General features: G+C 46.8%; 7 protein-coding genes and 1 non-coding gene across 8 annotated transcripts in view; 7 read left to right on the forward strand and 1 right to left on the reverse strand.

Moving 5' to 3' along the window:
- The window catches only part of CNL05440 (glycosyl hydrolase, putative), a 3,526-nt gene extending 1,367 nt beyond the window's left edge, over positions 1–2,159 (reverse strand). Inside the window, exons 1-14 of the mRNA XM_024658187.1 lie at positions 1,986–2,159; positions 1,905–1,931; positions 1,788–1,855; positions 1,683–1,736; positions 1,609–1,626; positions 1,324–1,558; positions 873–1,256; positions 711–823; positions 566–652; positions 442–516; positions 320–388; positions 249–273; positions 108–200; positions 1–55 (exon numbers count right to left, since the gene is read on the reverse strand). The exon at positions 1–55 is cut by the window's left edge and continues 5 nt beyond it. Coding sequence (XP_024513857.1) covers positions 1–55; positions 108–200; positions 249–273; positions 320–388; positions 442–516; positions 566–652; positions 711–823; positions 873–1,256; positions 1,324–1,558; positions 1,609–1,626; positions 1,683–1,736; positions 1,788–1,855; positions 1,905–1,931; positions 1,986–2,054 — 1,372 coding nt within the window. The 5' untranslated portion in view covers positions 2,055–2,159. The remainder of the gene's footprint in view (positions 56–107; positions 201–248; positions 274–319; positions 389–441; positions 517–565; positions 653–710; positions 824–872; positions 1,257–1,323; positions 1,559–1,608; positions 1,627–1,682; positions 1,737–1,787; positions 1,856–1,904; positions 1,932–1,985) is intronic.
- Positions 2,160–2,591: 432 nt separating this feature from the next.
- CNL05445 (hypothetical protein) lies at positions 2,592–3,958 on the forward strand. Its single transcript, XM_024658835.1, has 6 exons — positions 2,592–2,835; positions 2,905–2,977; positions 3,030–3,107; positions 3,170–3,445; positions 3,502–3,592; positions 3,642–3,958. The coding sequence occupies exons 1-6, from the start codon at positions 2,690–2,692 to the stop codon at positions 3,725–3,727; spliced, it is 750 nt and encodes a 249-aa protein (XP_024514667.1). The 5' UTR covers positions 2,592–2,689; the 3' UTR covers positions 3,728–3,958.
- A 2,213-nt stretch (positions 3,959–6,171) lies between these two features.
- Positions 6,172–8,766, forward strand: CNL05450 (sodium:inorganic phosphate symporter, putative). Its single transcript, XM_024658188.1, has 12 exons — positions 6,172–6,271; positions 6,334–6,370; positions 6,428–6,954; positions 7,011–7,160; positions 7,208–7,612; positions 7,663–7,757; positions 7,812–7,894; positions 7,944–8,076; positions 8,128–8,230; positions 8,283–8,354; positions 8,416–8,477; positions 8,544–8,766. The coding sequence occupies exons 1-12, from the start codon at positions 6,223–6,225 to the stop codon at positions 8,601–8,603; spliced, it is 1,776 nt and encodes a 591-aa protein (XP_024513858.1). The 5' UTR covers positions 6,172–6,222; the 3' UTR covers positions 8,604–8,766.
- Positions 8,767–8,986: 220 nt separating this feature from the next.
- Positions 8,987–13,063, forward strand: CNL05460 (conserved hypothetical protein). Its single transcript, XM_024658189.1, has 12 exons — positions 8,987–9,817; positions 9,863–10,050; positions 10,098–10,314; positions 10,368–10,458; positions 10,516–11,019; positions 11,070–11,804; positions 11,857–11,988; positions 12,052–12,066; positions 12,119–12,277; positions 12,336–12,569; positions 12,623–12,675; positions 12,727–13,063. Exons 1-12 carry the CDS (start codon positions 9,323–9,325, stop codon positions 12,907–12,909), a joined length of 3,006 nt encoding a protein of 1,001 aa, XP_024513859.1. The 5' UTR covers positions 8,987–9,322; the 3' UTR covers positions 12,910–13,063.
- Positions 13,064–13,309: 246 nt separating this feature from the next.
- On the forward strand, positions 13,310–15,015 carry CNL05470 (alanine-glyoxylate transaminase, putative). The gene is made up of 7 exons (XM_568084.1): positions 13,310–13,462; positions 13,513–13,788; positions 13,839–13,898; positions 13,954–14,236; positions 14,285–14,393; positions 14,445–14,676; positions 14,724–15,015. The coding sequence occupies exons 1-7, from the start codon at positions 13,425–13,427 to the stop codon at positions 14,872–14,874; spliced, it is 1,149 nt and encodes a 382-aa protein (XP_568084.1). The 5' UTR covers positions 13,310–13,424; the 3' UTR covers positions 14,875–15,015.
- A 151-nt stretch (positions 15,016–15,166) lies between these two features.
- On the forward strand, positions 15,167–15,257 carry CNL05480. The gene has a single exon. It is a non-coding gene; the product is annotated as a tRNA-Val (tRNA).
- Positions 15,258–17,135: 1,878 nt separating this feature from the next.
- CNL05490 (endopeptidase, putative) lies at positions 17,136–19,289 on the forward strand. Its single transcript, XM_568085.2, has 10 exons — positions 17,136–17,743; positions 17,797–17,909; positions 17,962–18,082; positions 18,132–18,156; positions 18,208–18,344; positions 18,396–18,557; positions 18,618–18,645; positions 18,699–18,856; positions 18,910–18,965; positions 19,027–19,289. The coding sequence occupies exons 1-10, from the start codon at positions 17,376–17,378 to the stop codon at positions 19,134–19,136; spliced, it is 1,278 nt and encodes a 425-aa protein (XP_568085.1). The 5' UTR covers positions 17,136–17,375; the 3' UTR covers positions 19,137–19,289.
- Positions 19,290–19,322: 33 nt separating this feature from the next.
- On the forward strand, positions 19,323–21,911 carry CNL05495 (hypothetical protein). The gene is made up of 2 exons (XM_024658836.1): positions 19,323–19,872; positions 19,951–21,911. Exon 2 carries the CDS (start codon positions 20,064–20,066, stop codon positions 21,870–21,872), a length of 1,809 nt encoding a protein of 602 aa, XP_024514668.1. The 5' UTR covers positions 19,323–19,872; positions 19,951–20,063; the 3' UTR covers positions 21,873–21,911.
- Positions 21,912–23,119: the final 1,208 nt, after the last annotated feature.

Below are 23,119 nucleotides of genomic sequence, written 5' to 3' on the forward strand. Positions count from 1 at the left end.
GTTTGCTATACTTTTGAGCGAGGTAGATACAGTCCAAGAGCTCTCCGTAAATGTCCTTGGGAGGCTGTTAGTTTGGCAAGTCTGGACGTTAAGAAATGAGAACTGACGAGTTGCAGATGGTCTGCAGCACCGTTGCCAATGCGGACCGGTTTTGAGCCCTTGTGACCGGCCAAATGGCTCAGCTCGATCTCCTCGAGGTCCTAAGTTCTGTAAGCACCTTATTAAATGTGTTGCGAGTAGATGTTTACCTTGCCACCGTGAATAGTATAGACACTTTTATAGAAGTCAGTTCTGGATTATACATATTTAATGAGCTTACATTTGAAGAGAGCCGTCAGAATTCCTATCTTTCAGTCTTTCAAGTATGAAATTCACAAAAGCATCCGCTCTACGTGGACCGATCAGCGTGGGTTTGGATTTTGGGCCAGATGATTGTCGTACTCTTCAGTGAAGCCCAATCTGATCAAAGCGTATAGCGTAAAACTGGAGTCTCGGACCCATGTGAAACGATAGTCCCTGAAATGACATATTCAGTACTCAAAGCCACATATCCCTTGAAACTCACCAGTTACGTTGGCCTCCAATGAACTCAGGAAGTGAAAAGGTGGGAGCTGCTACGATAGCACCTGTCTCTTCAAAGACCAGCATCTTACTGTGGTTGAATAAGAAAAGGTTATCAATATCCGCAGTACAATCTCGATCAGACCTACAGAGTTAAAGCAGATCGCAACATTGCCTGCCTCCAGCGACCGCTATACTTGATCCCGCCAATCCATTTTTTCCAATAGGAAGTAGTATCGCGAATCAAAGCTGCAACCAGTGACTACATTCCTACGTCAACCATGATTAGAACCCCAGTTGCAGTAACCTACCTTGGTTAAGATAGGATTTTCCTTGGGCCGCAACCTATTGGTGGCCTCGAACATCTGCTCGACAGGCACACCCATCGCCTTCGCTTTACTCGTTGTAGGATTGGCGAACTCCTGGTGTTCCTCGTTGGCATAACTGTAGTCGCCAACCTCCCTCATGACAAAGACCACACATTGTCCCTCTTCAAGCTCAAAGTCACAGGCAGCGGCAGGGCCCAGCAAACCCCTCTCCGAAAGATCTTCTATTTGAAGCTTGATCTCTGGGTCGGAGACGCATTGATCAGACGACCAAGTGATTGTTCGAAGATCCAAAGTAAAGGAGGGCGATTTGAAAAGAACTTTAGTGCCTTGCGAGATGACATTAGATGATGAGTCGTCAGGGACAATCTACGACGCAAAAATCAGAAAATATATGCAATATTAAACAATCGAGAATTAATGCATCTCGACTCACCTCGGCCGTGTGTTTGTCCCGACAATAATTAAATGCAGGCGCACATTCCATCTTGAAAGGGACCGTTCCCCTAATACTTTCCACTTTCCTGATGAGCCAAGGCAAAAATGCTCGGCTTGACGAATTGTTTAGATTTGCCCCTCTGGGCACCAGCAAATCCGTCATCACACCAACACCCCGTTCAGAAAGAAACTTGGTAACGAGCACGTTAGAGTTGGGCGCATAGGCTTGTTTACTAAAATTAGAATTAGTATTCAAATAAAACATGACCTGGCGAAGGCTCACGGCTTGAAAGGCCATGTGCTGTGAGGTGCTGTACATTAGTCCCAGACACACGTTTAGCCAAAGTGGACACTAACGGGGCAATGGAAAAGTGACCACCCTTTTCGGCATCTAGAATTCTGGCAAAGACACTAACAAAAACAGTGAACACTCATTTGTATTTTGTTTTGAACAACACGGACCTCGGGGAGTCGAAGTACGGTATACACATGGATTCAATCGAGCCGTCCACGCTTACTAGTGCCGCAGTCTACTTGTATCAGCACTGTACAGTAGGTGCACCACTACAAGCTACCCACTCTGAGGTTTCCGATGAGCGCATGGTCCTGCGTAAACGTGATGAGTATCGCTTTCGAGGCGGACAGTACGCCCACACCTACCTGAATAGACCGAACGGGCGAGCCCGACTTATCCAACGACTTATTGGGGATATCGGTGGGTTCGAGCATCTTGTTCTCGTTGGTTGGCGACTGCAAATATGTTAGAAAGGAGATGAATGTAGCTTGAGTGTTGCCTGCACGTATCGGATTGGCCAATATTATGTTGGAGTTTGTTCATGAATCGATACACCTATCCTCTGCTGTAGGAGTAGTAACATTCTGAGTGAGGAACGACGTCATCCGGTTCTTGGATTAACTTCACCCTAGCTAGGCTCGACACAGGCCCGTCGACGGACATTGGCTCATCTCCGACAAGTTAAGTTCCGAGGAGGACGACGAGGACGAGGTCCGTCGAGGGGCTTGCGTGTGTCGAGCTTTACCCTCACCCTACCGTTGCAAAGTTGCGGCACGCTGGTCTATAACTATTATGTAATGTTTGGAGGTTGGATCTAAGGTTGGGACCCCGTGCCACAATCATAATAAGTGTGTGGGCACTAACCCAGACCCGCCCTGGTCCTGACTTGCGCGATCTGTGAGTGGCTGGTGCCATGAATCATCGCACATGTTTGCCATTCTTTCCATTTTGCTTCCGCTGTTGTCCTCCCAGCTCAATTTCTTGCCTGTTCGTTCTTCGTGCAACAATAAGAGGTTATTAGATCTTTCAGGGTCGAAGGGCTCTCTTGACCATCATCACATGCTGTATAATGTCCAGCGACAAAAACCGCTCCCAGCGCCTACAGCCGTCATCAGTCGCCTCTTCTCCGCCTCGGACCCCGAATTCTGCTCCCCCGATAATCGTACTGCCGAAAAGGAGGATTATTCCGGCACCTCTCACCGCAAATAGCCTCCAGTACGTCAGCAATTTGGGACTAGATTTCAATAGCTAAGATGCATGTACTGATTTTGATATGACCTGAAGTCCTGTGGAAAAAGAGATTGAACGCCTCACTGCCGCTTGCGAAGAACATGAGCGAGTCATTCGTTCTACGCTGGTGTGTTCATTGTAATGAATCGCTATTTATTGTCAGAACTGATTAAATGTAGTCCACAGTAAGACACCATATCATGACGAATACACAAGGTATTTTGGAAAGGTTATCAAAGGTGGATGATGACGCGGAGGTAAGTGTCCATTGAATGGCTGAAATATGTATATTTCTCTCTGGCTCATCGCAGCTGGATAGGCAATCACTGCATCAATTCAACAGGCGATACAATCCAGTATACCACAATTCCAGTCAAACCTTAGGGAAAGCCTGCAACTTCGGAGCGGGGATGTCGAACTCATGCGAGAACGGACAACACCTTGGAGGGATGTAGTGGATGAGGACGGAGCTGCTCGTCTAGGCGTTTCGACTGGCGGCATTGGTGCGTTACGTGCCAAAAAACTCAAAAGAGTGGAAGGTGGGGGTGGCGAGGCAGATGCTCTCACACGGGTCGAACTCTGGGCAGATGAAGTGGTGCGTTTGGGAGATATCCCGCAAGGAAATGCTGACAAATGGACACGAAATCGCAGGAAATGTATTTGAACAATGAAATCATAAGGGCAAACGAGAGCACCAAGGTCAAGAGGGCTAGACAAATTGGACTGTATTACGCCATCCTATGTGAGTGTTATAAAGTAAAACGGCGCCCTAGCTAATCATAAAACTTCAGATTCCCTAATGGTCTTAGGAATTATGGGAGGTATATTCCTTCTTTATTATCCATCGGCAGCTATATGGGGATGGATAAGACCGTGACAAATATCAAATGGCACCTGAAAAGAGTCTTATACTGGATTTTCTGCACATAGAAAGTAAAGTTGTAAGCGTTTGTACCCGGACAAACTGGATTGAAGGACGATCGCCCGTCGTATCTCATTTGTGCAAGAATGTACTGGTACCTATGGAAAAGAAAGTACCCCCCCTTTTTTGATCCCGCGATGCGTTTTTGACTATACCCCATAACTATAATTTTGAATTGTTCATGCATGTACTTGTAACTGTCTGATTCTTTTTCCATAATGGCACCCCAGGTCACCCCCACTACCAAGCGAACTATTGTGGAAGCCCACGAAAGTGGGAAATCATTCAGCAATCTTGCAAAACAACAAAAGCGTCCCAAGTAGTGTTACAATCAAGCGCTGGTGTCGAGAGTATGCGCACCATGGACACACTTATCCGCTTCCAATCCCTGGAAGGCCAAAGGTGCATGTTGGACCAGGTACAAGTAAGGAGTCTTTTGAGGGACTTTGTTCGCACTCCCTGTGAACCCCGGAGCGTCCACGCAAAGAGATACAATGTCAGCGTGACGACTAGTCAAGACCGCTCATGAGCATGGGTTTTACCGCAGAATCATGAGGCGTAAGCCTTATCTGTCGCCCAAAGCCATAGCTAAGAGGAAAGAATGGGCCAGGGACAACATGAAGAGGGACTGGCCGGACGTTATTTTCACTGATGAATGTGCATTGGAGCTGGGGGGACTAATTGCGAGGCGGCCAAGGGCTACCCGATGCGTAGGCGAAGCGTACGCTCCACCAACGCATCCTACCAACCTTCCATTCTGGTCCACAGAGCCAGATGGTTTGGGGATCGATTAGCTACTACCAAAAATTCCCTCTTTTACGCCGTCCTCCTCAGGCTCCATCGACAGTCAAAAATGGTATCAGGACCAAGGCCGAATCCCTCAACGGACTCAGGTACCCCGAGATGGTGATCGAAAGCGTCTTGGGGGGCCAGGGTGGTATCCTTAGGTCACTAAAGTCCTCCGGTTCCGAAACATCCTTGTGTTGGAGGGCGGAGCTCCTTCACATCGAGCTGCCGTTGCGAAAGCAGCGAGAGCTGAAATGGGAATTTAAACCCTTGACCGTCCCCCCTCTTCTCCTGACCTAAATCCCATAGAGAACGTGTGTATCTCCTAAAGTCAAAGGTCGCTGCTTTCCCCAGGGTCGCTACATACGTCGCTTGATGAGCTCTGGGAACAGATAGAGAAGGCATGGGATGAGATCGACCTGGAGCAGAGCAGGGAACTCATAGTAGATGAGATGAAGCAGAGGCGTGTAGCAGTTTGGAAGGCGGAAGGGAAGTCTATCAAGTACTAGATTATTGTAAGCTATACATAGAATCTGCCTATGTACTTGGTTTGCCCGAAAACATGCACTGTAAAATGATACATGCAATCGATGTTGTTAGTATAGGTAGAAAAACGGGATCAAAAGGGGGGGGGGTTACATTCTTTTCCGTACTAGTAGGTCACCTATACCGACCAGTACAGCGAGAGTATTAGTTTATCTACGAGTAATTCGATTTATTTTGTTCATCCTCTCTCTTATGTAACGACGAATCAATAAATCGCTCGTCATGCGTGGTGCGGATATATGTTACAGCTGTCTTCCTCTTTGTAATGGGCGCCACGTTCACGAAAGGACCTGCCTTGGCGATGGTGAATGTGATTTGTTCAATCTAAAACAAGGTGGTGTATACTACTAAACTGCAGCTGGCATAAAAATGGCTTGGTTCGTTCTTGGCATGACAACAAGAATCACCATCGCCCCCATGAACCGAATACTCACATTTGCTATTGGATGACTGATAGAAACTGCATGCGAAAAGACAACAGGAATCACTAGCACTACATCGTAGGGTACAACGGCGAGTAGGCTTCAGTTCCGTCGTCTGCCGCTGCATGGAGGTAGCTTGCATAATAAATAATCATATCCTCCGAACTGTGCAACGAATGACACGGCTTTTTTCTACTATGGGTGAGTGAACAACGGTTTGTGGCCCTGGACGTTGTACTGCTGCCGACATTCTTTCGGTCCGCTCCATAACAGAATAAGTGTAATTAATAAGCACGTACAAACTGTAGTACTGCATCAACATTCGTGCCTTAGTTAACATTCGGTACAAGTTTGCTTTCCAGCAATTTTCAAACTTCTTGGCTTTGCTCATCATTTACTTGGCAAAATTGCACCACGCACGTTCTTCTACAACACCATATCTTTTATCTTGATGCATCCACAATACTGGCGAGATATAGTTAGTCAGCCTTCATTCTTCGGGTCACGATGCAATGAAGAGAAAATACATGAAGTGTAAACGTTCGTGCTGCCGTCGTTTGCCTAGGACAGGAGCGGGAAGTGAATAATGTATAAGACCTAGCTAGACCTGCAACTCTTTCTACGTTGCTTCAATCTAACAGCGCTCACTTTTTCCCCAGTTTCAGGCGTTCTGCAGACTGACAGTAGCTCGATACGATGCCTGTTCTTCACCAGTGGGATTATCTATTCGCCTTTGGTGTTCTTTGTAAGATAGAACCCTCTTCAACAAAAGTAATCTGCCACTAATTCAACTGTTCATGGAATCAGTTGCTGCTTTGGATGCCTACAATATTGGTGCCAACGAGTAAGTGGTCTTGCAGTATGCTCGCTACGGTCGAAACGCTCATCAACTTGTATCTAGTGTCGCTAATTCATTTGCTACTTCAATCTCCTCCCGATCGCTCACTCTCCGACAAGCCGCCATGCTTGCCGCAATTTGTGAATTCCTTGGAGGTGTCCTTGCAGGTGCTCAAGTGGCTAGTACCATAAAGAACGGTATCATCTCCATGTCGGCGTTCAGAAACAATCCCGGCATCGAACTTCTCGCCTTTGTCTGCGCGCTTGCAGCTTCTGCTACCTGGCTCATGATCGCCACTAGAAAAGCATGGCCGGTATCCACAACATACTCGATTGTCTCTGCTTTGGCAGGTGTGGGTGTCGCGCTCGATGGACCTGGTGCTGTACAGTGGGGCTGGAATGATGGAAAGGGTATTGCGACTATTTTTGCTGGTTTCGCGATCGCTCCCGCCATTTCTGCCGGGTTTGGGGCAACAGTCTACTTGATCACCAAGTATGCTGTGCTGACGAGGAAGAATCCTTTGAAGGCCGGATTGTATGTTTCTCCGATTTACTTTTTCACAGTGGCGGCAATCTTGACAATGTCTATTGGTGGGTTATTGTGATCCGTGCGGACAAAAATGCAGCTAATCGCGATGCAACGACAGTCTACAAAGGTGCTCCTCAACTTAAGCTTAACAAGCTCCCCCAGACCACTATCGCCCTTGCCATCGTACTCACTGGTGTTGTTATTGCGTTCCTGTCTGTAATCTTCTGGTTGCCTTTTGTGTATTCCAAGGTCATTAAAAAAGACTACAGTAAGCCTTCTTATCAATTAGATCACGCATCCAGCTGACCATATCAGCTCTTCGATGGTATCACTTCTTTTACGGTCCTCTTCTTTGGCGTCGAGCCGCTCCTCCTCCTCCTCCCGAGGGCGCACGACACGTCCCCGATTACCGAGTTTACGATCGAGATGACGAGCACAAAGAGCCTACCACGGAAACCCCTACAAACCCGGTCTCTGAAGGTTCGACCGAAGGTGAAGGTGCTCCTCTTGAAACCAATCTGACAGTCACATCCCACGAGAAGGATAAGGATATCGAGTCTGCCCCCTTGCAGAGTCTTTCCAAAGGTAAACCATATGCCAGCGCTTTGGAAGACCTTGAGAAGGACGACCATAAAATTGAGGGAGCGATTATTCTACCCAGGAACTTGTGGATTCTATTCAGATACAAGTTACCCAAGATGTTATTGCATGGTACATCGGGTAAGTTGTCGATATTCATGCAACTGGTTATATAGCTAATAAGAACCCAGTCGACATTCATGCCATGCAATCACACGAGGGCAAGGGGAAGGAGAGCGATAGGATGATGAAGATGTATCAACACGCCGCCCAGTATGACAATGAAGTAAGTTTACTCTGACACTCCCAATGAAATTGACGCACTGATTGCTTGGTATAGACTGAACACTTGTACTCTTTCCTCCAAGTATTGACTGCGTGTACAAATTCTTTTGCCCACGGTTCTAATGACCTCGCCAATGCGTACGTGCCAAGGTTTAACTAATCTCGTAGATGGCTGATGAGACGACAGTGTTGGACCTTTCGCAGCCATTTACTATGTGTGGTCCACGGGTACGGTCACACCTTCTGAGACTGAAACACCAGTTTGGATTTTTGTTGCTGGAGGCTTGATGCTCGTCATTGGTCTTGCTACTTATGGCTATGTGAGTGAATTACATCAACATGGACTTCTTTTGTATTAACGGTCAAAACAGAATATCATGTCCGTGCTCGGTAACAGACTGACCATGCACTCTCCTTCTCGAGGTTTCTCCATGGAGCTGGGATCATCCATCACTGTCTTGCTGGCTTCTCAGTGTAGGCTTCCTCACTCATACGAATGCGATAAGTTGCTGATATTCGAGCGAAGATGGCATCCCTGTCAGCACTACCATGTGCATTACAGGTGCTACAGCTGGTGTCGGTATCGTTTCGGGAGGTAGTGAGTTATATCTTCGCTCGAGACGCTACACGGAAGTAATCACTGATGAAACGCGCATCAGTAAAATCGATTAACTGGCGAGCGTTCGGATGGATTTTCCTTGGCTGGGTCCTGACAGTTCCTGTAAGTATGATGGAAGAGCTTACGTATAGCTGTATAGGTCGCTGATAGGATTGCTATACGTGATAGATTGCAGGCACTGCTGCTGGGTGTTTGACCGGTATCATCATCAACGCACCGCGATTCTGATTCTTTTTCTCTCTCTATTTTTGGTGGGCGATATAGATGTATAGATCATGGCTCTCTGTACAATAAATGGGTGTTATGTACAGTGAAAAGTAGCTGTTTCAGGTTTGAAGGTGGTTGTAAACACGTGACAAAAAGGAAAGCATGCACCGTCGATGGAGCTGTGCGTCAATTGCTTGAATGATAAGAAGATACATAGTTTGGCGCTCTTAGCCGAGGAATTGTTGCGGAAGAAAAAAATTAAAAACGCGACGGAAAAAGGGAAAAAAAAGGGAAGGAGTTGGGGGCGATGACCGAAGAAGAGTGATGACGACGGCGGCCTTGCGGGCATGGGACTTGACGGATCGACCTTCAGTTTAAGGACAAAAGATCAAGAAGACAGACTAGATTCTAACAACTTTCTAGTTGTACATACTCACCCCCTATAATCATAACTAGAAGAGACGCTGCGTACAAACAGCGTAGTGGTCATCACTCCGTTTCTCTCGCACATCGCACGAAGGCCTTTCACTTTACCACTCCGACGGTCACCCGCCAAGCAAGCACGAATAGTATTAGGACACGACATTCTGCTTGGCCACTTATTCGGGCGGTGTTGCATCATTGACCGTTTCACAAGTTTCCAACTTACGTTCACAAAACACAGAGCACGGTATTCTACATTCTGTATAATATCGGCAGCCTTGGTTTTTCTCAATCGCACTGCACGATAACACGCAATAATGTCTTCCACTGCAACAACGTGTCAACCACACCAGAATAACACCGAGATAATGTTAGAAACGCCTGATCTTGCTGTCAGGCCTCAAAAAGTTCAAGCAACTTCACCACCAACAGGCTCCATTACCGAACCGCTTTCGCCTCAACCTCCACCAGCCTACCTCCAGCCCCAAAGCACCCCCAAGGTGGACTCTACACCGAAGGATTCCGGGACATCGGCGAGCAGTGCTTTGACTCCGCCAAAGCTCCTGTCCACCCATCTTGTGAAGCATCCGAATCACACGGTTGCGAAAGCTATTAGGACCAACTTCCCACAACCTAATCCATTGCTACGTTTAATCAAAAGATTCAGAGTCAAACATAGTGTCATCGAGGGTTTGACGGAGCAGGAAATGAGAAAATGCGAAGAGAGAGGAGAAGAACTAAGGCGGAAAGCAGGATGGAAGTTTGAAGGTGAAAAGGGAGAAGGCGCGGTTGTTAGCCAACTGTTTTGGAAGGTTAGTAAAAATCTAGAAAGATAGGTGGGACTAACGACTGTGCAGATGTACATATCGTTGTTGCCCACGTTAGATCGCGACCCTCTGTCTGGTCTTGTTCCCCCAGACCTGCTGGGTTCAACAACCACTATGCCGCTATCGATCATCTCTCTGATTCCTGATATCATGCAGCATTATCGCGATGTCATCGTACGTGCAAAAAAGGAGGTCTTCCTAGCCACCAACTATTGGCAGTGAGTAACTCAGTGATTTATATATTGAACAATATTGACTTCAGAAGGCCGTCCAATTCTGTCAATACGATCTCACAAGCTTTGCACGATCTTTCAGCGCGAGTTTTGAAAGAGGGCAGGCCTAAAGTGATAGTCAAGATCATGTATGATCGAGGATCATGGGAACAACTGTGGAATGCCCATGCGCCGGTGCACCATAGTGAATGGACACCGCTTGATCTTCCGGCAAAGGAAGACACAAAAGGTCTGGACATGGAAGTGATAGTGAGGCAGTCCCAGAAGATACGTAGCAAGAGATCCGCTGATATGATGGATAGAATTTCCACAAGGTTTTGTTGGGCACCTTCCACGCAAAGTTTTTGATTGTAGACAGAAAAGTTGCTCTTATCAATAGTAACAATATCCAAGGTGAGGCCCTTAAAATGCGCCTTAATGACGAGGTAATATACTAACAGGATGGATCAGATCGTCCCAATCTCGAACTCATGTCCCACTTTGAAGGCCCTGTCGTCGATGCTTTTTACGAGATCGCTCTTCACTCGTGGTACAACCGCCTTAATCCACCTCTTCCTTGCATGACCAAACCTTACGAACCTCCTCGTGGCCCCGATGGAAAGGTTCACTATCTCTTCCAAGACCAAAATCCGTATTTCGATGATATTGAAATCCTCAAAGCTGCCAAAGCTGCCCGTATACTGTTGCGACGTCAGACAAAGGACAATGAGGCAGAAGCTGCCCACCATGAAGGTGCGGGAGAAAGGTTAAGAGAAGCAGTCAGAAAAGTAGTGGATCAGCAAAGGCAAAGCTTAGCGGATTGGAAACCAGGAGAGGAGTTTGAGGCGAAAGCCCAGACTGCGATGAAAGAGTTACGGGAGTTCAAGGATAGGTGGGGTCTGGGTATGGGTATGATGGGCACCGGCAGCAGAGCTAACTCGAGGGGGCCAAGTAGAAGGCCCAGCAAAGAAAAACGTACGTGAAATTGAGATAGTTATCATGTCAGAAAGCTCACCGTGTTGCAGACCGTGACGAGGAGAAGACACATACTTTGCCGGCGCCTTCGGAAGCCAATTCGTCCCCTACAATTACAGCTGAACTTCCACCGAAATCGAAAACATACCCACTTCCAAATGACAGGACGGATGGTGTCTGGAATTCCTACATTTTGGGCGATGAAATTCCCCGTGAAAACGAATCAGATGTTATCTCCCGACACAGTCCGGAGGGGGGATGTGTGGCTGAGGAACGCGCGTTGTCGAAGAAACACGTGTGTTTTGCGCCTCTAGAAATGAAGGGAGTGGATGGTATGGGTAAAATCTTTCCGGACGCTGGAACAACTGAGTCGCCAAACATCACAACCACTCATCTCCCTCTGGAAACGACTCAGGATGCGTCATCAAACTGCTCACCGATTGAGGACATCACTCCTCAAACAGGGTTTCACGTCCAGAATAGTACTATTCCGGAAGAGGATGCAACATACACGGCCGATTCTATTGCCACAAAACCAGCCTCCAAGATGGACGGTCCTCGTACTTCAGAAACACGGACTAGGGAGCCTCCTGCCAGCGAGACAAATGAGCCCTTACCATTATCTGCTCAAATGCCTGAAGAGTCTGGAGAAACATACGAAAAGACCAAGAAGCACCTCGAAATGGACATTTCTCAAGAAAAAAACGCCTGGAAACCCAAAAAGGAAGAGATCCAGCCGGAAGGAACTGGTAGTAGAAGGATGTTCCAGTTGTCTAAGAAGTTTAGTGAGTACACCGGGGATCGATGACTGAACTATAATTGACAGCCCTTGTACAGACGCAGGCGCACTCTCAGATGCGTGGGCTACCGTTGAAGACTCAGACGAGCTCGACAACTTCAGACCGCATGTAGTTCATGCTCCTCACGACCCTTTCCCAATCGCGATGTGCTGCCGAAAGCCGCATGGCTGTGAGTACTATTAAATACATTACTGAGATTTTGAGACTGATGCGCAAATTGCCACCATTGTAGTGCCTGGACATCACGGTAAGCTTCTTGTGCCTCCAATGGCAATGTGTCGAATTGACAAGCTGCGTAGATATCCGCAACCCTCAAAATGCCGCGTGGCTTGCTGGTTTTCGATACGCTAAGAGAAAGGTGTTCGTACAGACACCTACTCTTAACGCCCGTCCGATCGTTCGTGCAATCAAACAAGCTTGTCGAAGAGGAGTAGAAGTTGTCCTTTTGCTAGATTTGGGTGAGTGATATCGTCTAGTATGGTATATCTAGTTGCCATCTAACCCGCCTTTTTCCAGGTTTCAACGACAAAGGTGAATCTATCCCTTTCCAAGGTGGTACGAATGAAGAGGTTGTCGACAGGCTGTATAAGAAGTTGTCCTCGGAGAAGAAAGAGCAGTACCTCAAAGTATATTGGTACACTGGAAAGGACCAAGTCAGGCCCCTCAATGCCGTCAAGAAGCAGCGGAACTGCCATATCAAATTTGCGGCGTACGATGATGAAGTGCTGATTATTGGAAATGGAAATCAAGGTAAGGACTATTCGTTCCCTTTATAAATGTTTTGCTTATGAGATACCACCTAGATTCACAATCCTGGTTCCATTCTCAAGAAGTCAATGTCATGATTGATTCCAAGGTAAGTAAACTCCAACCCGATCCTGTTTCAAGCCCGCTGACGCTCGCGTAGCAAATCGTGGCGGAAATGATGGATACACTTCTCTCGAACCAGAACACCATCAAATACGGTCTGGTCAGCTCCGATGGTATCTGGCGTGATAAGGATGGTCACACGTTGGAGCATTATGGGGCGACCGCGAAAGGGGCATTCCGTGGATTGTCGGGTTTCATCGCGTTCGCCAAATCAATCTAATCATTTATTTGTCTTTTTATAGATGTTCCGTTTGTCTTATTTGTAGATTAGTACATATACAGCATTTCCTCATCTTGTTCGTATACATATACGTTCAGTATTGTTATTAGTGGATCACGGTCTTTATAAATATCCATGCATGGTCTCATGTCCCTTTTTCATGTTGAGAAAAGCTGACAATTGGGACAATAAATGTGATAATTTATTTGGACCCCGAGGCTTTGGCTTTCGGCTCTCGAGTGTCCGATTATTGTTGCTCGGCAAGCGGACCGGCAACAGCAGCGGCCAAGACGCGCTGATTAACATGTATGTAGCCAACGGCAGTGCGTCATTTGACGAGTGGATTATGCTGTCCCGATCCGACTTGAACGGCATTCGTTCAAGCCTACTCAGCCGACTACTCGAGTGCAGTTTGTATTTGTCAACTACATACATATCCATTTAAAGACACCCCATACTATCTTAGCGTAAGCAGTTCAGTACGGTACCAACTCAAAAGCCCCAGAAAAGTAGTCATGTCCGACTTCCATCAAGCTCCCCACAAGCTTTTGGTGTGCGTATTCTTAACGATGAAACCTAAAACGGCTAACAGACATGTCATAGCATTCCTGGCCCTATCGAGTTCTCTGACCCCGTCCTCGCTGCCAACGCGACTCCCGGTACTGCGCACACATCTCCTGCCTTTATTCCTGTCTTCGGCGAAGCGCTATCTCTCCTTCGTGACGTTCTTTTATCCGCTAAGGAGAGCGGATCCCAACCTCTTCTGATTGCGGGTAGCGGTACTTTGGGCTGGGATGCAGTCGCTGCCAACCTCATTGAGAAAGGTGAAGAGGCTGTTGTCCTCAACACTGGCTACTTTAGTGACTCTTTCGGCGAGTGGTAAGCATTTCTAGCTACCTGTAAAGCTCTTCTAATAGTCTTTTTGACAGCCTCGAAGCTTACGGTGCCAAGGTTACTCATGTGAAGGCCGAGGTCGGTGGCATTCCTACGTATGTCCAACGTCCTTCTCACTTTCTGTGAATCGTCGTCTAACCATTTAATCAGTGATGATGCCATTATCTCAGCCCTGGCTTCTAAGCCTAAGCTTCTTACCATCACCCATGTCGACACTTCCACCGGTGTCCTTTCACCAGCTGATCACATAGCTTCTCTTGTTAAGAAGCACTCTCCTGACACCCTCATTGCTCTTGACGCCGTGTGCTCAGTGGCTTCCGAAGAAATCAAGTTTGACGAATGGGGACTGGATGTCGTCCTCAGCGCTACTCAGAAGGGCCTTGGTGTACCTCCTGGTTTGAGCGTTGTGCTTGCCAGCAAGAGGGCTGTGGAGGTAAGAATTTCAGACGTCCTCATAAGTACTTAACTGAATTAAAACTAGACCGTTGAGAAAAGGAAGACTCCTATCCCCGCTTACTATGTCTCTTGGAAGAAGTGGATCCCCATTATGCAGAACTACGAAAGCGGAAAGCCATCTTACTTTGCTACTCGTCAGTCATGCCTTTTAATCTTCTTTTTGCGATTCTCTGACTTTCTCAAAGCCCCCGTCCAGCTCGTCTATGCGCTTCACACCTCTCTCAAATCCATTACTTCTGCACCTCTGGCAGACCGTTTCAAGGCTCACAAGGCTGCCAGCGCCTATGTTAAGGACAGCCTCGCCGAACTTGGTCTTGAATTCGTCCCCAAGAGCCGTGACATTGCTGCGAACGGTATGACCGCTGTCAGGTTCCCTAAAGGTGTGAAGGCGCCCGATGTCCTTCCTAAATTGGCCGAGTGAGTCATCGCATTCTTTGTTCAACCGTTCCTAATATCAAATTCAGGCGAGACATCGTTGTGGCCGCTGGCTTGCATAAGGCCATTGTTAGCGAATACTTTCGAATCGGACACATGGGTATCACCGCTGTCGACAGGCAAAGGGGCGATCTGGAAAAGGTTGTCAAGGGTATCAAGGAGGTTTTGGGCAAGGCTTGAATCTCTAGCACAAATATTGAAGGTTATAGAGCCAAGCTGTAAATGCGATAAAAACGCATCGAAGTGGAAGAAGATCATATGGCTACTCTTTTGGGAGATAGCAATTTGTATGAATAGCCCCTGAAGGCTTATTTTAAATCTCACAGGAACTTGCACCTGATTAGATGCTCCGAGAGTTTCTGGTAATACAACGAAGGGCGACTGTATCTGCCAAATCTTTTAGACATATCGCAAAAAATGAGCAACAAGACTAAAAGACATATACATGTTAACATAGTTCAATTTGGAAAATGGTCACGTGATGGAGTTGGTCACCATACCTGTCTAACATTCTTTGGAAATGTCTTCACAGGAGGTCGGCGGTTCGATCCCGCCCGGGATCATTCTTTTTGATTACTTTTTGGACTTAGTGTACATATACGTACACAATTCGTTCATCAATCAGGTAAAATGAGTGTCATGCAACAAAGTTGGGCGGAATCAATTGCAAGACAAAATCCTCCTCTTCTTTGTTTCTGTTATCCCATACATGGATGTCCTTTTTACTTGTCACCCTCCCCGTTCTGTAACTTACGTAATCTTTAATTTATTTTATTTTATTATTAAATTTTTTTTCTTGCTCTTAAAATGTGAGCTCTACGTATTTTAATCATTGTCCCAAGTGAACTTTTGCCAAGTACAATAATATCATTCTCATGGTACACGCCCATTTTTCCACGGTTGTGAAGAAGAAAGCTACGTACCAACCAGTGAGCAAAAATGTAATGCTATATTTGCTCATTGATTGGCTCGTATTTCCATTTGATCGAAGGGGAAGAAGCACGCAGATAGGCGTTGCTTGTCGTGACTACGTCTTCCTTTATCTTTCTTTCTGCAATCAGCCGGCAGGATGGACCAGTTATTGGGCTCCTTTCAAGTTTCAACATCACTTGAGAGGTTTGAAGGACGCGAATGATGGTTTGGATAGCGGCTCTGAGACTGTAATACATTTATCTCGTCTCATTCAAATTGGGATGATATATAAACCAGAACCTGATGGTCCTTAGGACGGAGGCCACATTTTGAATCGCAAACAATAATGCTTGCCGCTGCGGTCGATTTGTGTCTTTGTATGACGGTTGGTGACATAATTATTCGTAAGACCTCTTATTGAATGATTAAATAGGTGTCGACTGCATGGTCATTGGGGACGCATCCTTTCCAATGTGCGTTGCTGAATACATTTTTTATTTCCTTTCCCTGCTGATTTAGTTTCGACCCGTACCACCATGTTTATCATACCATTAACGTCAAAAATGGCTATGTAACTTTCTATGGACTTTGAGAAAATTGGTTTGAGTGTAATGTCCATCGTGCCTTTTGTTATCTTCTTCCTTTTATCTGATGAGATATTATACTAAAGCGAATTTCGTGGCTATTGCCTGTAAAAGGATCCAAGACACAAGGCCGTTCGAACCAATCCTGGGGGCAATTGTCGAAACAAAACCAAGCAATTGCACAGTAACCCATCCTTTGTTTTCGTCATCTTCTTTCCTTCCCACCGTCGGGCCGTATGACTATAATACTGCCTCGCACACATCCTTTGACATTCCCCCGTTCCAATGACGCAAAAGGAAGGTAATATTTTGTCGAGGAGCTCTAACTTAGGAGTTATGCTACGCTTATCCAGAATAACAACAGTTTGCTCGCAGACTTCCAATTCAGACATGTTTGCTACTACCTCCTCGTCGACAGCAGCCTCTTTCATAACATTCAACCTCGCCTGCTTTCTATCATAATATTAACCTCGGAAATCAGTCGCTTCTACTATCCCCCACACTTGCCTGATTTTCGCTCTTTCATCAGCAGTCCTCTTTTCGTTCTTACTAATTTGTACTCCAAAATCAAAAGTACACATAATGCGTCCTATATTGCCAGCCCTGCTTTCACACGTCCTTCTCTTCTTGACTGTCACCTCTTTCATTCTTGGAGCACTGGCCGTCTCCGTCCAGATGACTCGTAGGCAGACTGGACAAGAGCATAGCCATCTGGTCAAGCGTCTCATTGCTGACTCGCCGCATTGTTGTCGACCCCGTCATCGTAAGTCGGTCGGAGCTGGGATTGGAAGACGTGCAATCGCCAAAGGCACCTATAGAAGCAAGATCTTTCCGAGACACGAAGGGGCTTCAGAGACAGCTTCGGATAGTGCCACGAATACTGCAGATACTTCTGAGAGTGCAATAACCAGCCAGTCGGACTCTTCAGCATCCGTCTTCGGGACAGTAGAATTGTCACAATCACTGGCGATAGCAACAGACAGTGTAACTGGTATAGAACAATCGCCTGTTACGAACAATCTTTCAAGCGTGGCCCAGACAGGTACAGAAGAGACGGACGCCTCAGCTGGAGCATCCGGATCTAGCGATCAAACAGTGACAGCAAGTGCTTCAGTGACCAACAGCGCGACCGCGTTGGCGTTGGAGGAAGCATCGGATTCGCAGAGTGCAACTGATTCAGGCGTAATGTCCCAAACCTCGGCGTTCGACAGCAGTGTACCCTCAGCCACTGATCGCGTGTCGAACATCAACAGCGATTCCGAATCAAATGTTGGAACCTTGGCAGTCGAGTCCTCAACAACCAGCATATCAGCAAGTGACAGTTTTATCGTTTCTACTAGTGGCACACATGCGTCTATATCTTCTTTTGGAGCATCAAGTCAAAGCGACTCGACTTCTGCCTCAACAACCTTTTCGCAATCAAAATGGGCTCAACCTTCCGACTCGTCCGCCAGTTTAACCGGTGTTATGAGCCAGAACAATGCCATTGTATACACTATTGATGTCACAATAGGAGACGGGGGTACCACACTCCCTGTGCTCGTCGACACAGGGTGCATCTCCTTGAGCAATGTCATTTGTGGAAAGAAGGCTGATGCCTTTATAGGAGTGCTGACATCTGGATTGCGGCGAGTAAGTGTGAGAATTGTAGAGCAGCAAGTATGGTTGATAGTGGTCTTATCCTTCCTGAGGGGTGCAAGGAGGAAGATAAGGGATATGGTATGTTCTGACACTTGAAAGACAATGAAGTAAGATGGATAACGTGAAATAGGGAGTGGTTCTGTGAAAGGATGTCTGGTAAACACAAACATCACCATCGGAACTTATGAGCTGGAGCAATTCCATGTTTTGGCTGCATCTGACTCTCAAGGCTTTGACGGTTCCTACATGAGGTCAACTAGATTTTTCAGCGATGTAGAAGTAAGCTGACGAAAAAAACAGTGGTATTTTTGGCCTTGCCATGAATGTTCGCATGCCGAATATTGCCTCTTAGCGACGACTACTGACGTAGTTGCAGAAATCTTCCATCAACAATCAAGCAACACCCATGGATATTTTATCGCAATTGGGGATGATCAGCACCCCCGAAGTTGGCTTCTATCTCACTCGAACAGAGTCAGGGAGTGAGCTAGTGTTTGGCTCACCTCACAACAAGTATGCGAAGGATAAAATGACAGGAAAAACAGGCGCTGACCTGGTGTTCAGCCCTCACGCCGATCAAAGCAAAAAGGTTACTCTGCCCAAAGTCGCCACGGATGACGGTCTCTATCGTGTTACCATGGATGGTTTTGTTTCTCATGGCTACATGGTGCAAAGTTCAAAAGGCAGCGTCAATATGGAGAACATTGAAGTTATCCTTGATACTGGGTAAGTTGTAGTCACAAAGTGATCAATATCGACGCACTGCACTAATAGTGGTGCCCAAAGGACGTCTGATATCCGAGTACCAGAAGACGTGAGTGTTCTGTCACTTCAAACCAGAGTAAAGTACTCACTGCATATTTACAGATGCTTCTCCCCATATATGCTGCTTTGGGGAATGGTACGTATTACTCTGACACCCTGACGGGTGACTTGGTGGTCCCATGTAACAACAACGACGATGATGCAGCTTTGGCACTCCAGTTCGAGGGCCAGCAATTCTCCTTGAGCTGGCAAGATTTGATGTACGTTGATTTCTTTCGTTTCTTCTCCAGATCACATCTCAAAGCCTTTGCAGTGCCAATCCAAGTTCAACGGATGCGAATTATTGTTACTGTCGGATCCAAGCCTCACGTGAGCAATGTTAACCCTCTTGTCGATGTTGGTTAGTTCCTTGCTGACCTAGTCTGTAAAGCATCGGAGATCAGTGACTATCTAATTGTTGGATCCATATTCTTCCATAATGTCTACCATGTGATTAACACGGATACTGGAAACACGACATTGTATGGATTGGTAGATTAGACGGAAAGAGTTTTAAAAGTAGCAAGATTTTCTGTCTGTCGGGCCGCGGGCAAAAATGTCTGCGGATGTTGTCAGGGGAAACGTCGCTGGCAATTTTGTAGCTCGATTTATGTTTTGTACTCATTTCTGTTCGTCCAACGGATAATCTATGCACATATATCGCCTTGCATCTTTCGGCTTTCTACTCATCGGTTCAAGCAGCTCAGCGCCTCGACATGCGGCTTCACTTGCCCGACAGTACTAACGAAGGAGGACGAAGACCTGCGACAACAAGCACTGCGTATTACTACGCATGGCACTGTCTGGTATAGTAACAGTCGGCCCATCGGGATATTCTTCGACTTTTCAGTCATACATACTCTTAGCCGATACCCAGGAATCAACGACCTGTCTGGAACCGGTACAGCCCGTCCCTGGGGATCTTCAGCTCATCCTTTCCACTGTTCGCATCCTTTAATAACTTCTCCCGCTCTACGATTCTCTCGCCATTCCACAAACTGCAAAAGATCGCGGTATATCGCTTTCCTTTCAACAGCTCATTGCGCAATTCATGTTCAGAAAATTCCGTCATACCTGGCCTAGACCGGTCGATTAGATGGGGGCACGAACGTGGGGGAAATTGAAGGCATGGGAATGAAGTGATGATAAGAAAAGCAAGAGTCTAATGGCACCGACATTGCTTTACATTTTACCTCTTCATCTCGTCATTTGTAAGGAAAGAAGGCTCAATTTATGAGTAAGTTGGGGTCGAAATTCATTCTCAATCTTCTGTTCATCTCTCAATGAAGCTAACACATTTATACCTAACCTATAGATATCTTTGATATTCTCCGTCATTTGTAAATTGCCCACAACCCTACTCAGTCTAGTCCCCTTAGTTTTTCTCCAGATCTCCTTCAAGACTCTTCACATCCATATATCTGCAGCATGCCCATTGATCCAGATGCCTATATGGCGGGAGCCATCCCCACACTCTCCCGGGGAGGCTCCTGGCTACAAGGAGAGAGGCAACTCAGAGACAGCACTTTGCCGCCTTCTCATCTCCATGAAGGGTCCAGGTACAGCTCTTCCCCTGGTTCAAATTACAACCCGCAAATCCCTCCTACCCCTGGACCTTCGCAGTTCGGAGGAAACCCTTTCATCCTTCCCAGGTCTCCTTTCCAGCGGCCTCTCTCGATTTCTGATTGGGCCTTGCCATCGATTTATAATGGTGGACGCCCACCACCTATGCCCATGCTGTCGCAACTACAAACGGATATCTCTGGAGCTTCTTTTATTCAGGGTCTAAAGTCGGAACAGGTATTCGGCCCAGTACAACACCATGCATGGCTCAAATCTAGCTCTGAAGCGGACCAGAATTCGGTAACGTCTCGTTCCTTTGATGTTCAATCCTTAGTTTCGGGAGCACGTTCTGTGACATCGTCGGTCTCTGTCCCTCAGAATGTAAAATCCATTCGGAGGATGCAATATAGTCATCATCATTTCGATGAACATTCGTCTCCTGAGCAAGGAAGATCATGGGAAAACCGTGGCGGGTCCCCAAAACCCCTGGCACCAGAACCGGGTTATGGCATGAAGAAGAGCCCTTATATGAAGCTAGATGGTCATTTGAGAAGGACTTCTGATGCTTCCAACCAGCCACCTCCGTATAGGAAACTCTCAAGTCAGCAGATTTTCCCCCCTGTTTCTAGTCACGATGATTACTTTTTGTCGTCGCCTACGAGCAGCCGACATGATGGGCAGCTAGCAATTGCAAAACATCGATACCCGCACTCGCCCAATTTCTTGTCTCCGAGACCCCGGCATAAGAAGCTAGGGGACCAAGATTTGTTCCGCTCTGCTCAGTTGAACAGTCGTACGGCTAGACTAAGTCTAGCTGGTCGTGAATGCCGTACACCTGATCCGGAACCTTCTCCTGATCTAAGTGGCTATACAATTGCTCCCCACGCGGCTTTACGACCTTCAGGTGGTGATGATAAACGACCCAGTATGGAAAGGAGACACACTGCATCGCATATACCAGAGCCTACCCATGCCTCATCGTCCTTACCCATCTCCCCTCCTATCCACAAGACGCTCCATCAGCTCAAACGTACACGCCATAACTCGAGCTCTCGCGCCCTGTCATTCGAATCATCATCGTATGACGAGCAAGCCACATCTGGATCTACGATCGATTTTACCATGTCCTCGCCGATGTCTTCTCGTTCCAGTGCAGGCAGCAACCAGTCAACTCCTGTTAATAAACAGTTTCCACACCTAAAAGCAGATAGTCCTCGTAAAATTGCTCTCAATTTCCCGGTCGTCCATTCTGAAGAACGTAACTCGTCAGCTGAATATGTATCGCCCCTTTTTGATGATCCATACGACCGCTACGCCACACATCCCAATGCCCCTACACCGGACCGTATCGAGAAACTCCTTTCTCTTTCTCCTTACCCATCGCCTTCTACTTCAAAGCCCTCCTCCACCCCTCTCCGCCCACCTCAACCCAAAGCACCCAAAGACGGGCATTATACACCTCCTGGGTTTGCGAAACCTACCAAAAACTTATCTTGGAATAGGGATGGACCGGCGATGAGGACCTATGGAATTGCATGGAAGAGAGAAGGGGATCCGGAGAAATTGCCAGAAGGGCCGGAAGGACCGAGATTGGTACAGGCGAGGCCGCCGAGGGTTGATCATGTGCTAGGTGGGAGTTGGTGGGAAAGTGGTGGGGAGGAAAGTCGGAGGTGATAATTGAATTGATTTTTGTATAGGATAGCTAGATGGAAGAATTGTAACATCAGTGTTTTCATGGATGGTATAGTGCCGAAGAGTTACAGAAAGCATCGTGTGTATGAAGTCTGTGGATGTTTGTTGTCCTTTAACATACATTTTTAACATACAGGTCATGAGACCATTTGATGTGTCTTCTTCTTGGAAGCGGGCATCATGAACTGCAACAGACTGCGCTACCATGGCCAAGACTGGTGGAACGTCACCTGCAAATGACGTTCCATCATTGTTATATAACAACTACACCGGACATAGCCACTCGTATTCGGCTCATCATAGTTCAATAAGCCGAGACCCCTTCAAAGCGCTTATTACACATGCCGAAGATGCTTGGAGCTAATCAGTAGGAAATGGCAAATGGTGAAAATGGTGAGACAGTTAAAATGACATCAGCCATTGTTGGGGGAGCAAGTTGTCTTGTTCGGAATAGTTTTCCGCCCTATTTTATTATCTTATACTTCCTTGGCTGTTCTGACGTGATCTGTTTGTGATGACGTATGGAGTCAAGTATTCCAAGTTGAAAGATCAACACTACGATAGCGCATTATTGTTGTTAACGATGTTAACAAAAAACAAGCTCTCGCCTGCCTTTGCCATGCCGAGGGATCCTTTTGGAGATTTGGAGATACGAATTGATAGACAGTCATCGGTCATGATCACAGCTTGACGCTAAAGCATTTGCTTCGATAAATGATGCCATTTATTGCCGTTCATCGGTCCTTCTTCCTAACGGATTGTATTATTGAAGCTTGCCGTATATGTGAATATCGGAATGTAGGTCGAGAAAGACTGGTTTTCCGCAAGCTGCATCCTCATACTATGTCGGTAGAATGTCTTAGCATCGTTGTCACATACGTCAACCGTGTTGAATGGTCAAATTTACTCCACTGCTGGTGTCATCGCAACGAACGAACACACGCACGCACGTACAAGCATCTTCTCAAGACTCAGAGCGTAGCTGGAGCTCTTGGCGTCTTGCGGAAGCGCATTATATGTATCTAGACGGCGGATGTGTTTGCCGCCGAAACTGGAAGGCAGTTAAGCCCGGTGTTGCGGTGGGAAATGCGAGCGATGCAACTGACCGGACCGAAAAGAGTGGAGGAAAGAGGATTCGGATTGTGAGTTTTGCGTGATGTATTCTGCGTGCGGTGATTGGCTTTGGAGGGGTGGAATTCGGAAGTTGCCACGTGGAAAATGTTTGGAAT

Source organism: Cryptococcus neoformans, assembly GCF_000091045.1.
Source record: "Cryptococcus neoformans var. neoformans JEC21 chromosome 12 sequence".
Lineage (NCBI taxonomy): Eukaryota > Fungi > Basidiomycota > Tremellomycetes > Tremellales > Cryptococcaceae > Cryptococcus > Cryptococcus deneoformans.

Coding starts and splice junctions, on each gene's coding strand:
- CNL05490 (XM_568085.2), top strand. CDS start 17,376: ATGTCCCAAACCTCGGCGTTCGACAGCAGTGTACCCTCAGCCACTGAT. Junction 18,646..18,698: donor ATATCCGAGTACCAGAAGAC/GTGAGTGTTCTG, acceptor GCATATTTACAG/ATGCTTCTCCCCATATATGC. Junction 18,857..18,909: donor TTGAGCTGGCAAGATTTGAT/GTACGTTGATTT, acceptor AAGCCTTTGCAG/TGCCAATCCAAGTTCAACGG.
- CNL05460 (XM_024658189.1), top strand. CDS start 9,323: ATGTCTTCCACTGCAACAACGTGTCAACCACACCAGAATAACACCGAG. Junction 10,315..10,367: donor GTCTGGACATGGAAGTGATA/GTGAGGCAGTCC, acceptor TATGATGGATAG/AATTTCCACAAGGTTTTGTT. Junction 10,459..10,515: donor CAATAGTAACAATATCCAAG/GTGAGGCCCTTA, acceptor AGGATGGATCAG/ATCGTCCCAATCTCGAACTC.
- CNL05450 (XM_024658188.1), top strand. CDS start 6,223: ATGCCTGTTCTTCACCAGTGGGATTATCTATTCGCCTTTGGTGTTCTT. Junction 6,272..6,333: donor ATTCGCCTTTGGTGTTCTTT/GTAAGATAGAAC, acceptor TCATGGAATCAG/TTGCTGCTTTGGATGCCTAC. Junction 8,231..8,282: donor TGTCTTGCTGGCTTCTCAGT/GTAGGCTTCCTC, acceptor ATTCGAGCGAAG/ATGGCATCCCTGTCAGCACT.
- CNL05470 (XM_568084.1), top strand. CDS start 13,425: ATGTCCGACTTCCATCAAGCTCCCCACAAGCTTTTGGT. Junction 13,789..13,838: donor AGTGACTCTTTCGGCGAGTG/GTAAGCATTTCT, acceptor TCTTTTTGACAG/CCTCGAAGCTTACGGTGCCA. Junction 13,899..13,953: donor GAGGTCGGTGGCATTCCTAC/GTATGTCCAACG, acceptor CCATTTAATCAG/TGATGATGCCATTATCTCAG.
- CNL05445 (XM_024658835.1), top strand. CDS start 2,690: ATGTCCAGCGACAAAAACCGCTCCCAGCGCCTACAGCCGTCATCAGTC. Junction 3,108..3,169: donor AGGTGGATGATGACGCGGAG/GTAAGTGTCCAT, acceptor GCAGCTGGATAG/GCAATCACTGCATCAATTCA. Junction 3,593..3,641: donor ACTGTATTACGCCATCCTAT/GTGAGTGTTATA, acceptor ATAAAACTTCAG/ATTCCCTAATGGTCTTAGGA.
- CNL05495 (XM_024658836.1), top strand. CDS start 20,064: ATGCCCATTGATCCAGATGCCTATATGGCGGGAGCCATCCCCACACTC.